The sequence below is a fragment of the Tupaia chinensis genome, unplaced genomic scaffold, assembly GCF_000334495.1.
Source record: "Tupaia chinensis unplaced genomic scaffold, TupChi_1.0 Scaffold138407_1, whole genome shotgun sequence".
Classification (NCBI taxonomy): Eukaryota; Metazoa; Chordata; class Mammalia; order Scandentia; family Tupaiidae; genus Tupaia; species Tupaia belangeri.
This window is the reverse complement of record NW_006198305.1, coordinates 548,234-564,240: the sequence shown is the minus strand read 5'-3', so window position 1 is coordinate 564,240 and position 16,007 is coordinate 548,234. Positions and strand designations below refer to the sequence as shown.

Genomic DNA, 16,007 nt, shown 5'->3' with positions numbered 1-16,007 from the left:
TTTAGCAATACATTTGTATAGAATTTTTTAAAATTGAGACCAGCAGACTATGCCGCTGAACTCCCATGTAGTTAACCACAGTTCGAGTCCCAGACCCAGTGGCTTAAACTCACACCAGGCACGTGTGCATGCGTGCCTAAGATCCTGAGAGGATAATAGAAGAGAAGGAATTGCAGCATGGCCATCTCCCCCCGGGGGGTGATTTCTTGCTTTCTGTCTCTTTGTCTCTCTGTCTTTCTGGCAAGCAAATGCACCCTATAGCAAAAAACCTCTCAAAAAAAAAAAAAAGAATTTTTAAAAATTATAAATGCCACACACACAAAAAACTACTATGATACTATACTACCAGCATTTTTTTTAGTTATTTTTTTTGTTTCGGTTTTTGTCATAGGGCTTGTGTGCTTGCTGGAGATAGACAACAGAGAGGCAGCGAGAGGGAAAGTGAAAAATCACCTCAAAGAGGGAATGGCCACACCACAAACTCTTCTCTTTTCTCCTCTTAAGATTTTTTTTTTTTTTTGAGAGATTTTCATTGTAGGGCGCGTGCGCTCGCCAGACAGACAGAGAGAGACATAGAGACAGAAAGCGAGAAATCACCCCCCAGGGGGGATGGTCACGCCGCAATCCCTTCTCCTCCATTCTCCTCTCGGGATCTTGGGCACGCACACACACGCGCCTGGCGTGAGTTTTAAGCCACCGGGTCCGGGACACGAACCGCGGTCAACTACGTGGGAATCCAGCGACATAGCCATTACGCTAACTGCTGGTTCCCTCTCCTCTTAAGATTTTGAGAAAGCATGCACACATACCAGAGTGATTTTCAAACCACTGGGTCTGAGTCCGGAATTCAAACTACAGTTGGTCATGTGAGAGTCCAGTATCTTAACTACTATCTGCTGGCTCCATTAGCAGGTTTTTATCATTAGTAATTCAACTAGGAACAATATTTACAAAAAACACATACAACAAATATCAAAATGGTAATCAGGCTTTTAAGGAATAATTACAAATTAGGGCCCAGCCACTGCACAATACTACAACTATATGCAAAGACCATGGGTTTGGATCCCATGCTGGTCAACCTGAACACACTAGGCATGTCTGCTATCCTGGCTGGCTGGAGGGCTGAGAGGATGATAGGGGACTGCAGCATGGTGAAATCCTGTAAGGGCCTCTTATTCCCTCTCTCAGTAAATTTATTTTAAAATAAATTCTCCATACCATGTTTTCTGGGCACTTTTTACAGATAATGGCAGGTCCTCCATTACTAGAAATCATCTGAAATCCTGGAAGGCACACACATGAAGTTCCTAAAAAGAAAAGAGTCGATTTTGTCCTTGGTAAATAAAAATAAAACTCCAAGATAAGGAAACTTCTAATAAATTTTTAAGATTTTGAGAAGCAAAATAACAAGAAGTGGTTAATAACAAGATTCTGGAACTAGTACTGTGTGAGTTCAAATTCAGAAACAAACTCCTTGGGTTCTGATCTTAGTTTTCTTACTTAGCTGTGTGACCTTGAGTAAGTTACTTAACTTCTCTGAGTCTTGTCTTCAGGTAAACTGGAAAATAATAGTACCTAATTCAGAGAGTTAATATAAGTATTTTTTTAAAGAATTATTTATTTAATTTTATTTATTCATTTAGTTTTTAATTTGACCAGAGAGAGAGAGACACACACACACACACAGAGAAGGACAGTGAGAAAGCAAGCAACCAGGTCCAGGATTCAAACCCTGGTCAGCCATGTGGGAGTGACCAGCACCCTAACCACCACACCACCTGCTGGTCCCCAGATGACTAAGTACTAAAATAGTTATTATATGTAAGGTCTTAGAAGTGTGTCTGATATTCTGGTGCTACCATTTTAAGTGCAGCTTAATATTAAACTATTGAACTATACTGTTGGGAAATTATATGTTTGTGCCATTAAATCATATACACATATCCAGTGAATTTAAATTTGTCAAAACCTTATTAGAGAATTTACTTTTGTTCCAATAAAACATTGTTCCCTCTGGTCAGATAGTAAACATTACTGGATAATCACTATTTGAGTTGCTGGATAGATGAGGATTCTCTCTGGAGCCATTAAATGGAAATGGTATCTATAGTAGTCTATATAGTATGAATTATCTGGATTCATAGTTCCGAAACTTGCATCTTAGAGTCTGAAATGCTTTCTCATTAATATTTCCTTATTCGAGCAGACTGATTAATCTTGTTCAATGATTTAAATGAGGATTTATCAAAAAGGAAGATGGCAGAAAGTTAATACCACAGTGATCAAATCGAGATTAAAACCATTTTACACGTGGGGTCAGCAGATGGCCTGGTGTTTTAGGTTTGAGTTCTGGACCCGGGCGCCTGGCTTAAAAATCAGGCCAGGTGAGTGTGCATACAACATACCCAAAATTTGAGAGGCGAATGAAGAAGGGATTGCGACCTGGCCATCCCCCGTGGTGGGTGATTTCTCGCCCTTTCTCCCCATGTCTCTCTCCAGAGAGCACACATACCTTATGGCCAAAATCTTAAAAAAAAAAAAAGTAATAATAATAATAATAAGACTTTGGGATATGGTCAAAGACTTATCCTGAGCTATTTTAGTGAGAATTAGGACTAAATGATGCATGTTTTAGGGAGGAAAATAAGCTTAATATAAATAGACTTTCAGAGCAAAGAGTTACCAATGTTTAACAATAAAAGGGCTAAGTCCTAAGAAACCTATTACAGACGCACTATAGTGTTGGTAGAAATACATATTATCAAAACTGAGGGAAAAGAGACACGACTTTTGGCCCCAGGCGGTGCAACAAATACACCAGGGTTTCAATTTATCTGTAAAACGAGAGCCACCATGGTCCACGGAACTGGTCGTTTCCAGTTCTAAATTTTCGGGATTTGAAAGCAAGATATGGTCATCAAAATTTGACAGGGCTAATTTGCATCTCCTCCCTAATCCGTCCAGTCTCCAGTTCCTCTTCACTTCATTTTACTTCTCTATTTCTTTTCTGACTTCGGTAGGCGGCTCTGCAGACGCGGCCCTGAAGCGCTGCGGGAATGAAGAGTGGGGGACTGGCTAGGAGAAATGAATGACTAGAGAGGGCTTATGGACAGCGGTCTCAGGTCCCCCGTCCCTGCTAATGTGCAAACTACAATTTGCCGAGGGATCCCTTTTCTCAGGCATCGACCACTATTCTGAAACATTCTTCCCACAAAAGAAGAGAGAATTTAGCGACCCCGAGAAAGGGGCAGCACTAGGTCGCGAGTGCTATTCTCGCCAGGGCCTGCACCAAAAACGTCTCACCTCGGGCATCCTGCCTCTGGTTGGCTCCACAGGGAACACAGGCGAGGGCGGAGATATCAAAGTACTGGTTGTGCCCACACGTCTCTGGCCGACGAAAAGGGAAGGAGAAGGTCTGGGCCTGTGAAACGCGAGGGAGGACCAGCAGGAGGAACGCACTCTCAGCTAGAACGGTTAAGATGGTCCAAGCCGCCATTACCACGCCAGCCCCGCCACCCGGCGTCGCCATGGTACCGACGCCGGTGCCCAGAGCCGTCTCCAGCGCCCCATCAGCCTCTGCGAGGACTCGGCTGAGTTGATTGGATTAGCCGGACCTGGGTTCCGGAAGTCTCCCCCGGCGGTGCTTGGTTACTAGGTTACCAAACCCTCTGGAAGCTGGCAGTCCGAAAAGGATGAGTTCCGGGCATACGAACTAGGAGTGAGGCGACTATTTAAAACTGGTGTTTTTTTGTTTGTCTTTCTTTTTCTTTTCTCTCTCTCCCTTTTTTTTTTTTCTGGACAGAGACAGACACAGAGTGAGAAATCACTCCCCTCCCCAGTGGATGGCCACGCGACCATTCTCCTTTTGGGATTTTGAGCCAGCATGCCAGTCTGCCTGATTTTCAAGCTGCCCTTTTGGAACTGGAACCAGAGTCTGCCATGTGGGAGGCCAGCGACTTAAGCAGGACACCAGCTCACCACCTGCTGCTGCTGCTGTTACAGACTCTGGGAGGCGATCCTTCAGTGGGATGTGAAATCAGTTTAGGGGGTCAAGAATACAGCAGGAAAGAAAACACTCGGTTGTATCACACAAATTAAGAGTAAATAAAGTTTCATGAAATGGTTAAATGATATTCGTAACAGAATGTATCCAGATTAGGTAACTTCCACATTAAGGGAGATACGTGTATTTTAACGGTTTAGCCAAAAAGCCAGTGATTTAGAATATGCGATGCTAGAGTATTACTACAGCTCAAGAACTTAAAAAACTTTCCTGCCAGATCTTAGTTGTTCCACTTTCTTTGTTTTGAACATAGAAAAGCATATATATAAAATGAAATAATCTTTAAACCACTTGTGAGTAAAAGAGAAACAATTTTTTAAAAATAAAATTAGTACATACACAAATGTCTTTCATAGCAAGCACTGTTGGAAAACGTTAACCCCGAAATGCTTGGGAATTATGGGTCACAAAGAGAACACTTTAGAGCCAGCAGATGGCGTAGTGGTTAAAGCGCTGGACCCCCACATACTGGCCCCGGAGGCTCAAAAATCACACCAAGTACCTGTGTACCAAACTCCCAGGAGAAGCGATTTATAAGTGGCCATCTTCCCTAGGGGATGACTTTTTACTTTCTCTCTCACTGTCTGTCTCTCTGGCGAGCACACATGACACGTGACCTATGCCCCCCCACCAAAAAAAGAAAAAGAAAAAAAGAAAAAAAAAAGAAAAACTTATTTCTTAATTTTTAATGTTTTCTTTCTTTAAAAAACAAGTTCCTAAAGGGCATGTGTGCTCTTACCAGGAAGAGACCAGAGAGTCAGAGAGAGAAAGCACTTCTCAATGGAGCATAGTCACACCCCAATCTCTTCTTTTTCTCCATCCGGTAGGAATTTTGAGCACACATGCCCACCATGTTTCAAGCCAGCAGGGCTGAGATTCAAACAGTATGGTCACCCATGTGGGATGTAGTTCCCTTACCCACTGGGTCATGGGGCTAGTCCTATGTTAGTGTTTTCTTAATATTTAAATCTTATTTCTGTTTTGTTAATTTATTTGATCATCCTGTGCTGCATCTGTCTCTTTTCTCTCCTTCATAAAAACACCTGGCATATTTTTTAACTTGAATTGAAGTAGTAACTTGAACTAATTTTTGACTTTCTCGAAAAAAATTTTTTATAATAAAAATTAATGTACTATTAAAGAACACACACATACACATAAGTGTATTACATATTCTTAATGCATGTGGAAAATATGTGTAGGAAAGTTAGTTAACAATAACTGTAAGCCACTATTAGGACTCATTTTTCCCATGTGACCTTTTCTGAAAGACCAACATTTATCCATTCACTAGTATCTATGACACAAGGGGTGTATATACAGAAGGTTGTTCCTTAAAGGGGAATTCTAAAAAGCAAAATGTTATTAATTACTCTGTTTATGGAATATCTAATCAGAAATAGAAGTCACTTATCTAAATACATTTTTCAAAAAATATGTGACCATATAAATGGTAATAGAGACTGGGAAAGGGTATAATCAGAATAATTGGGACTAATATGCAGAAGCTTCCTATGGGTGAATTTTAATTCTAGTCTTCCTTGATTAAATACACACTGTCATATGTTCTATGGACAGAATTAGGGAAATGGTATACCTACTAGTTATTTAAAGCAATAAAAGAGCCTCCACTCACGACAGTCTTCTTTGCGTCCCATACTCTGCACTGTGCTAGATACTTAACGACATTAATATTCACTCTTCCTAATAACCTTTTGAGGTACTATCCCCATTTTACAAAAATAATGAAAACTTAGGGTCAGAAAAGTTAAGTTTTCAGAAGTGATGAAACTAGAATTCTCTTTCATCTGGCCATCTCCAAAACTTGTATTTTTACTATGTTAAGTGGCTTATTGGTGAAACAAGTATAGAAAAAGTTTGACATATTCTACACATGGAACAAACCTGTTCTGTTTAGATAACACTGCCATTATAGGCCACGGGCAGTGGAATTATGATTGTTTAAGACCTTTGGCCACTGCACCTGACAAAACTGCCCCCAAGAATGAGAGAGATTATCTATAGATAATCTCTATAGAAGGGCTTGAGATAGTTCGGTTTGAGATAACTGTAGATATTTTGGGTTCATCTGTGCAAACTGCCTACAGACACTGCAGAAAAGAAATGTTAGCTACAACTGTTAAGCATAAATTGCGATGGTATCATCAGAGATCTTTTGAGGGGGTCAGCATATGGCCTGGTAATTAAGGCCCTAAACTTACACATGGCTGATCATGGTTTGAGTCCCAGATCTGGAAGCTTGAAAAACACACCTGGTGTGTGTGAATGCATGCCCAAAATCCCAGGAGGAGAATGGAGAGCAAATGGTTTCAGCATATCATCCTCCGGGGGTGGGGGGTATTTCTTACTTTCCCTCTCACTGTCTCTCTATGTCTCTTTCCTCTCACTGTCTCTTTATGTCTCTTTCCAGCAAGCACACACACTCTATGGCAAAAACTTACATAATAAAACAATTAGAGTTCTTTTGCTGCAAATAATGGCTTAAAACACACACACAAACATAAGATTGGAGGCAGGCGACTGCTGGTATTCCTTTAGTAATGTCAGATGGGCATCTCTCTTAGTTCTTTTTTGAAATACACAATATATTGTTGTTACACATAGTCACTCTACAGTGTTATTGCACCCTAGAATCTATTCCTTCTATCTAGCTGTAGTTTTGTATCTGTTAACCAAACTCTCCCAATTCCCTCCTTCTTTGTAACCTTCCCAGCTTCTAATAACCAGTCTTCTGCTCTCTGCTTCCATAGATCAACTTCTTTACCTTCCACATTTGGAAATGTATTGAAATATCCCTCCATACCCCATGAATATATCTAATTATTACATGTCAACTTAATATAATAATAATTTAAGAAGATAGTCATCTCTGCAGTTCTCTTGGCTCTTCCTTCTTTGTTGCAGTGTGATTGCCATATATCAGACATTGGTGATCAAATTTAAGATAGGAAGGAGGAAAACAGCTGAGCCAGAGATGTTTTTTCTGTCTCTTTAATCAGGAAATCAAATGCTTTCTCTGTGCTATGTATTGTTCTAAACTTCTTAAAAGCATCATTTCAATCTTTTTAACAACTCTGTGAGCATGTGGTACAATTATCCCCCTATATTTTTGTTTGTTTTGGAGAGCTTTTTGCTATAGGGCACGTGCATTTTCCAGAAAGACAAAGAGAGACAGAAAGACAGAAAGCGAGAAATCCCCCCCCCCGGGCGGGGGGAATTGCCATGCTGCAATCCCTTCTCCTCTATTCTCCTCTCAGGATCTTGGGCATGCATGCACACACACCTGGCGTGAGTTCAAGCCACCAAGTAGACTCGAACCACAGTCGACTACATGGGAGTCCAGCGACATAGCCATTAGCCAACTGCTGGTTCTTTTTATCCCCATTTATCAGGTTTAGAGATATGCCCAACATTACCTAATTAAAATGCAAAAGAGTGGGATCCACAGATGGCATAATGGGTATGTCTCTGGACTCCCACATCGTTGACCATGGTTCAAGTTCTGGACCCAGTGTGCGGGCATGCCCCAAATCCTGAGAGGTGACTGGAGGAGGAGGGATTGAAGAGTGGCCATCTTCCCTGGGGGGTGATTTCTCACTTTCTCTCTCTCTCTGTCTGTGTCTCTTGACTCTCTGGCAAGTGTATGTGCCCAGTAGCAAAAATCTCTCCAAAAAATATGAAAGAATTACACATGAAAGTCAATAAGATTAGGAGAATATGATTTAATTACAGCTTAGAAAAAAGGGTACCAAAGAAGACGAAAAAATGGACTCAAAGAGGAAACAAGTGCATATTGAACGCCTAAGATGAGATATGCATCACACTGTGCCTTACCTAGTTATTAAAATTAATTTACTAACCTTATGAAATATAGACTATTATTATTATCTCCTTTTTAGATGACTAAATGGCAACACAATTTTTTTTAATTGCCTATGTATACAGCTTGGAGTTTGTAGAAACAAACTTTGAATTCTATCAATTTAGCTCTACCAGCTACATCTCCTTCCAGTACAAATGCCCTAAGAAGGTCAAGGAGGCTGAGCATGAAGAGAAGTTCCCTAGACCTGGTGATTAGATAATCACTAGTTACCGTTGAGAGTGTAGCGTCATTATAGAGGAGGGGGTAGAAGCAAATTGTAGAGCAGTAGTAAGAAAGAGCAGAGACACCAGATATAAACTATTTTGAGAAATTTGGCATTGAGAAGAAGGCAAAAGAAAAGACTCAGTTCAAAGGGCTTAATGTTGTGTTTTTGTGGTTTTTTTGGTTTGGTTCGGTTTGGTTTGGTTTGGTTTAAAATAACAGCAGTATGTCGATACGTGGAGAGAAAAGGGCAGCAGATCAGAGATTCAAAATAAATGAATAAATGATTTTTTCCTGAGGAGAAAGAGGGCAAAGACTGGGGTGGAAGAATGGGAGGAGGACTATCCCAGGAGAAGATAAATCATTGTTTCTTGGGTCCTGGAAGCAAAGAGGAGAGTTGGTGAAACCATAAAGAAATTCCTGGGTGGGAAGCAGAGCTTTTGGGTGTCACCTTGATTGTGTTGAAGGGTGCATGCCAGCCTGCTGGAACATTGTTTCTAAGTGTGTCTGTGAGGGTATTCCAGACAAGATTGGCATGTGAGTCAGTGGCCTGAGAGAGGAAGACCCACCTTCAATGTGGGCAGTACCATCCACTTGTCTAAGAAAATGGGAAGAATAAAAAGAAATGGGGTTCTGCTTCCTCCTCCTCTCTCCCTTCCAGATCTTGCTTCCAGTGTTCTGCTTCTACACGTTGCCTGCTCTACCCTTTCCTGTTTCTCCAATCAGCCCTAGCTATGTTTGTTCCTGTAGGCTCCTAGCCCCTGCACTCCTTCAGCCAAATTCCAAGTTCTTTAAGCGTAGGACTTTGGACTCACATGAGGGCCTGTGGTCTTTCAAGAGCCCCTTTCTGACCTCTAGCTCTGGAACTGCACCAACTTCCTTGCTCCAAAGTCTTTCAGTTTTTTCTCCAGTTTGCAGACAGCCTGTTGTATTTTTCTGTCTTGCGATTATATAACATAATTCCTATAGTAAATCCTATCTTTTACATATAGACTTCTCTTGTTCACAATGTTTCTGGAGAATTCTGATCAATAAACTCAGGGTGTGAAAGAAAAGAGATGAATGACATCATAAATAAGTTCCCAGGTTAGAAGCAGAGGACTTAAACAAAAAGCAATTTTCCAAATAAAGAACATGGATGAAAGTAGAAAATATTTTGAAATGTAGAGTGTATAATTCAAAGGGCAATTAATTGGAGATAAAAAAATTGACAGCAAGCCTAGCTCTTACCTGCAAGATAAGATAATGCCGAGTGGAAGCAGATAAAGAAGATGGACTGGAGAAGTCCTAGACAGAGGCGAACAGTTAGGAGAATATGAATGTAGTTTGAGTTTGTTGAAAATGAGTTGCCTTGAGACCAGCCAATGGAGTAATGGTTACATTATTGAACTCTCACATTGCTGACTGTGGTTCAAATACCAGACCCAATGGCTTAAAACTCACACCAGGTATGTGTCCGTGCAGGCCCAAAATCCCTAGAGGAGAATGGAAGAGAAGGGATTGTGGAGTGACTGTCCCCCTGGTGGAGGGGGCGGGGGTAATTTCTTGCTTTCTGTCTCTGTCTCTCTCTGGCTCTGGCGAGTGCACACACCCATACCAAAAATTTCTCTCCAGAAATAAAAAAGAAAGAAAGAAAGAAAGGAAGAAAGAAAGAAAAGAAGCGAAGAGAAGAGAGACTAGACGAGACGAGACGAGAAGAGAAGAGAAAAGGGAAGAGAAAAGAAAAGAAAATTAGTTCCTTACTCAAGTTGAGAGGTATACCAGAGATGGATGTGGAGGTCTAACACTTAATGAAGAGGTTGGGACCAGAAATGGGAATCATCTGTGAGTGTCTCAAAGGCTATTGTGGTTTGAATCTCCAAACCAAATTAATAGAGGCATAATCACCAGGAAATAGGAAATAGGTGGGAAGTTAGGAAATAGCTCATCTTTGGTGGGAAGTTCAATAATTTTTTAAACATTGATTGATCATTTTCATGAAGTAGACATTTTTTAGGGCCAGGAACTAGGCTCTCAGGGGCCTCACAATGCAATAGAGAAGTAGACATAGAAACAAATTATTAACATGAGTTGGATAACTGCTATCATTGAGACTGTAGAGTTGGAGATCAATGAAGAAGGATGGAAGAGGAGACACTATATGCAGACCAGGAAGTGAAACCGTCAAGAACAGATTCAGGGGCATCAAAGGGCAGGCACACTAGAGGAGTAACATGTACTTCAGTGTCCCTGAGTTGTGGGATATGTTTGGCCAATGAGAAGAGATGAGGTTGGAAAAGTGGAAAAAAATAGAAGTGAAGCTTTTAAAATGCTGATATTTGCCTACCATGTTTCAAGGTTAAGATTTTAAGCTAGCGAATAACATGAATAGATTTGCATTTTAGAAAATAAATATCCTGGAACAGAAGTATATGGAAACTTTGACTATATGTAGGTACCACTTGGGAGGCTAAAGTAGAAATTTAGAGCTTATATAAGGACAATGGAAAAGGGAGAGGCAGGAGAAGATAAATGAAGGGGCTATTTTAGAGGAAGAATTGTAAGAGTTTGATAACTTGGGCATAAGAAGTAAAAACACAGTGTCAAGGATATGTCCCAGGTTTCTGACTTAGATGTTTAGGTGAATGGTTGTCATTTTTAAGAGAAGACACCTATGGAAGATAAAAACCTTCTGAATGAAACTTATTGACTAGATTAAAGAAAAAAAATAAGGAAGAAAGTAAGTCATAGGAATTATTTAACATGTTGGTGGGAACTAGGGTCATGGACAATAATTGAAATAATATTAGTTGTCTGCTTTCGGTGGCCAGGCACTGCAATGTCTTATTTGATCCCAAATTGAGACCATTATCATTAGTTTTACAGATAAGATAACAAAGGCTTAGAAAGCACAGGTGACTTTTTTTTTTTTTTTTTAAGTTTTTTGCTATAGGGTGCATATACTCACCAGAGAGGATGGCCATGCCGCAATCCCTTCTACAGTCTCCTCTTGGGATTTAGGACATGCATGCACACATGCCTGATGTGTTTTTCAAACTGCCAGATCTGGGACTCAAACTGCCATGTCAGCTCTAAGGGATCTAGCACCTTAATAATCACACTGTGTGCTGGCTCAGCGTAGATGACTTCTAAGCTCACATTTTTTTTTTTTGAGAGATTTTCATTGTAGGGCGCGTGCGCTCGCCAGACAGACAGAGAGAGACATAGAGACAGAAAGTGAGAAATCACCCCCCAGGGGGGATGGTCACGCCGCAATCCCTTCTCCTCCATTCTCCTCTCGGGATCTTGGGCACGCACGCACACGCGCCCGGCATGAGTTTTAAGCCACCGGGTCCGGGACACGAACCGCGGTCGACTACGTGGGAGTCCAGCGACATAGCCATTACGCTAACTGCTGGTTCCCTAAGCTCACATTTGATCATGATTCTGTCCCTGGTAACTTGACACAGGAGCTCATACTCTTATACCTGCATTTTGCTGCAGCCTTTGAATCCCTGGATCTGCTTTCTTGGACATTAGTAAGAAAAGGGAAAGGTGAGTGTGTTCATGAGGGAATTAATAGATTACAATATTATCAAAAAGATGAAAAACATTCAAAGTAAGGAAGTGGAGGTTATGGCCAGAAAGGGGAATTATTGAGGTCAAGATCATCACAGCACGGAAATTCGTGTGGGAGACCTGTGCTCTTTCCCAGTATCTAGACTTTTATTACAAGTGGCTACTAGATATAAATAACCATCATATCTTATTCAATATGTTCCAAACCTAACTGGGCTTCTATAATGGAACACTGTTCTGGTTTTCTTCCAGATTATTTCTGGAATAAACTTCTTGGTTATTCTTGTTCTCTGTCCTTTGCTGACTCTTGCCTCTTTACTTGGCTATTAAATATGAGATCCCTGGGGGCTGAGTCCCAGACATTTGTCTCTTCTCATATTTTAGTTTCCTGCCTTGAAGATGTAATCCATGTCAATCACTTTGATGACCACATTTTCAGATGGCATATGTCCCCCACAAATTAATATGTTCAGCCATTGTTAACAGGGATAAGAGGATGAATACTATTCTGATTATGATGCCTAAAGGTGGGACCTTTAGGAGGAGATTAATGATTGACTGATTATGGCCAGACTCCACGATTGAGTTCTGCTCATAATTGGTTAGATGATAGTGTCTTTTACTTTTCCTCCGAACTATTAATTTTTCAATATATTTAATACATTTACTGTGTGCTAGGTCTTCCTTCAAGTGCTTTTGATCCTCATAATGGCCCTCTGGTAGATACCATTATGCTCAATTTATAGATGAAGAAATTTAGGCAGCAAGAGCCTAAATAATTTGCTCAAGGCTGACAACTAATAAAAGTGAAAACTGGGATTAGGATAAAAGCAGTTTATGTTCTTAATATGTTCAGCCTAAGTTTTTATGTTTTGTGGTCTCTCCTTGGAGTAAACCAGGAAAGAAGAGGATGTATAATCTTCTAAACTGCAAAGTGAAAAGGAAAGAATGTTAAAGAGAGATCTCAAGTTTAGTGGATTACGTATCTTCTTTCTTGGCTTATTTCCTTGGGTGGGTGGAGCACATATTCAGCAGCTTCCTGAGAGAAGATGCATGAGATGTAAGTATTTGTGATCTTGCATATCTGAATATGCTTTTATTCTCTCCTTTCCAAACTAGGTAGTTTACTCGGTATAGAATTCTAGTTTGGATAATTTTCCCTCAGAAAAAACATCGTTCCATTTTCTTTTGGTTTCTAACATTGTTATTGGAAAATCTACTGCCTTTTCATTGTTAATCTTTGGTGTATAATTTGTTTTTTACTCTCTTTTTAGGATAATACTCTCTATTCTTATGTTTCTTAATTTTACAATGGTGCATGTTAGGGTCTTTTGTTATGAGCTTTTCTTTGGCCTTCAGTATTCAGAAATTCATGTTGTTTAACACTGGGGAATAACTTTTTAAAAAATAAAGCTTGCTCTCTTTGCTGCGCCTACTGCGAGGATGAAGACCATTCTCAGCAACCAGATGGTCGAGAATATCGACATCACCCTGAAGGGATGTGCCATCATCGTGAAGGGCCCCAGAGGAACGCTGCAGAGGGACTTCAACCACATCAATGTCGAGCTCAGCCTCCTTGGGAAGAAGGAGAGGCTGCAGGTTGACAAATAGTGGGGAAACAGAACGGAGCTGGTGACCGTTCGCACTATCTGTAGTAACATCCAGAACATGATCAAGGGTGTTACATTGGGCTTCTGCTACAAGATGAGGTTTGAGTACGCTCATTTCCTCATCAATGTTGTTATTCAGAAGAATGGGTCTCTTGTTGAAATCTGAAATTTCTTGGGTGAAAAATACATCCGGAGGGTTCAAATGAGACCAGGTGTTGCTTGTTCAGCATCTCAAGCCCAGAAAGATGAGTTGATCCTTGAAGGCAATGATATTGAACTTATTTCAAATTCAGCTGCTTCAATACAGCAAACCATGACAGTTAAAAATAAGGATATAAGAAAATTTTGGGGTGGTATCTATGTCTCTGAGAAGGGTTTTTTTCTCTGAGAAGGGTACAGTGCAGCAGGTTGATGAGTAAGATCTAAGAATTTTCCAGCTACAGTAACAAGTCGGGTAATTTCTAAGGCCTTCATATGACATTTTAAAGATAATAAAAGACAACAATTGATTTGAAACTTTCTTAAATTGATTATCCTTTTCCAACTCCTTGGCAAATAAGCAATTGAGGAGTAAAGAATTACTCCTAGTAATAGGAGTATGCTAAGAACAATACAGACTTTCTGATCAGGAATTTTTTTGTCTAGTTGTTTTTCTTCACAGGAACAAGTGGTTTAAATCTGGTTTTTGAAGGAATAGCAAGGATATTTCAGGCAAGAGAAATACAGTACCAGGGAATGTGGCTGCTCATGGATATAGAGGTTGAGGAAGATCCTGAGGCTAATTTTACCATGGCATCAATTTTTATTTGGTACAGATGTGTCCTAGTCACTTGTAAAGAGATAACTGAGAAGTGGAACAACGTGACAAAGCCTTACTATGAGCCTTACTACAAGATGTAGTTTGTGTCATGATAAAGAATAATTTTGCCATCCGATGTGTCAGTAATCTACCCTACTTCAGCCGTGCACCCTAGACCTTGTTTATTCTTAAAACATCTTCATTCTTCCATAATCTCTTAATTCCTTGTGTCCCACTGTAAGTGTGATGTGATTTTACCATGCTGAAACATAACATAACATGGTTCTCACCAAAAAATAAAAAAATAAAAAATAGCATCTTCGAATGTGTAATTTTATTCTGAAATAAAAATAAAAGATGGAATTTATTTTAGAATGACAACATATACCTCAAGGCATACACACACAAATAAGACACTACATTGAATCACCTAATCCTTAATAAATTGTCTTTTTTTTAAACAATATTGATTAAAGGACCAACAGATGACATAATGGTTTCATCACTGGACTCCCACTTAGTTGGCTGTGGTTCCAGTCCCTGACCCAGCAGCTTAAAACTCATGCTAGGTGCTTGTGCATGCATGCCCAAGATACCAAGAGAAGGATGGAGTAGAAAGGATTGTGGCATGGCCATCCCCTTTTGGGGGGGGGGGGATTTCTTGCTTTCTGTCTCTCTGTGTTGGGGGGGATGGTTTCTTAATTTCTGATTTCTTACTTTCTGTCTCTCTGTGTCTCTCCTGTGAGCACACGTGCCCTATAGCAAAAATCTCTCTTTAAAAAAAAATATTAAAAAATGTTAAAACACATTAAAATAAGCTGCAATAAGCCCAAATTTTAGAGCCTATGTAATTCTTTAAAGGTTTCTAATCCATTACTCCAAAACATACATCCCTTAACTAGAGACAAAAAGATGCAAAAATCCAAAACAAAACTAGGCTAGCTGCAATATCTGCACATGTGCTAAGGTACTTACTGTAGTAATGATCTGAGTATAATGAAATATGAACAGTCTTAGAAATTATAACAAGTGAGGAAAAAATGCAATGAAAAAAATACTATGACTGAAAACATTTAAGTGTATACCTTAAAAAAATATTGTAAAATTACAACAAGATACAAAAATTTGGCTCTAACATTCCTTTGGTTACAGAGATATAATCATTTTGTGTTTTTAATAAATATACTGGAACATCACATTCAGGAATAATTTGTTTAACCATTCCTCTGAAGACCTTCTCTCCATTTTTCCTGTTCTCTCTGGATACTCTATTTTTAGGCATTGGAACTTCTAAACTGTTCATTTAATTTTCTTATTTTTTCATTTTCTATCTTATTTTGTCTTGCACTACTTTCTGGAAAATTTCCTGAACTTTATCTGTGAGATATTCCATTGAACATTTCATTTCTACTATTGTACATTTATAGGTGCTTTTCTGTCTTCTGACAGTATCTTGGTTATAGCATTTGAGTATTGCATGCATGCAGTACTTTATTTCTGAGGACATTGCTTAGAGTGTTTTAAAGTTTTCTTTTGCCTGTATCATTTCTGCTTCTTTGCAATTCTTGTTTTTTAAAAAAATGTTTAGCTTTGTTTGTTTGTTTATTATTTTCCAGTTTGATCAGAGAGAGAGGGAAAATGAGAAAGCAAGCCACCAGGTTCAGGACTTGAACCACTGTTGGCCATGTGGAAGTCCCATGCCTTTAACCACCATACCGCCTGCCAGCCCCTCTTTGGTATTGTTTTGAATTAAAGTCTTTCTTTCTAAATCTAGTGCCTCTTCCCTATTTGCACATATATAAAAGTGGGACACACTGAAAAGCTAAGTAAAAGCTCTGCAAGGATAGATAGGACTTGCTGCTTGGGCTA

General features: G+C 39.7%; 1 protein-coding gene across 2 annotated transcripts in view; it reads right to left on the bottom strand.

Moving 5' to 3' along the window:
• The window catches only part of TMEM67 (transmembrane protein 67), a 51,627-nt gene extending 48,089 nt beyond the window's left edge, over nt 1-3,538 (bottom strand). For both annotated transcript variants that reach the window (XR_001371353.2, XM_006161282.3), the window contains exons 1-2: nt 3,307-3,538; nt 1,222-1,310 (exon numbers count right to left, since the gene is read on the bottom strand). Coding sequence is in view for 1 of the 2 variants with exons in the window: in XM_006161282.3 (XP_006161344.1) it covers nt 1,222-1,310; nt 3,307-3,532 (315 nt within the window). In the remaining variant the exon portion in view is untranslated. The remainder of the gene's footprint in view (nt 1-1,221; nt 1,311-3,306) is intronic.
• Between the last annotated feature and the right edge of the window lie 12,469 nt (nt 3,539-16,007).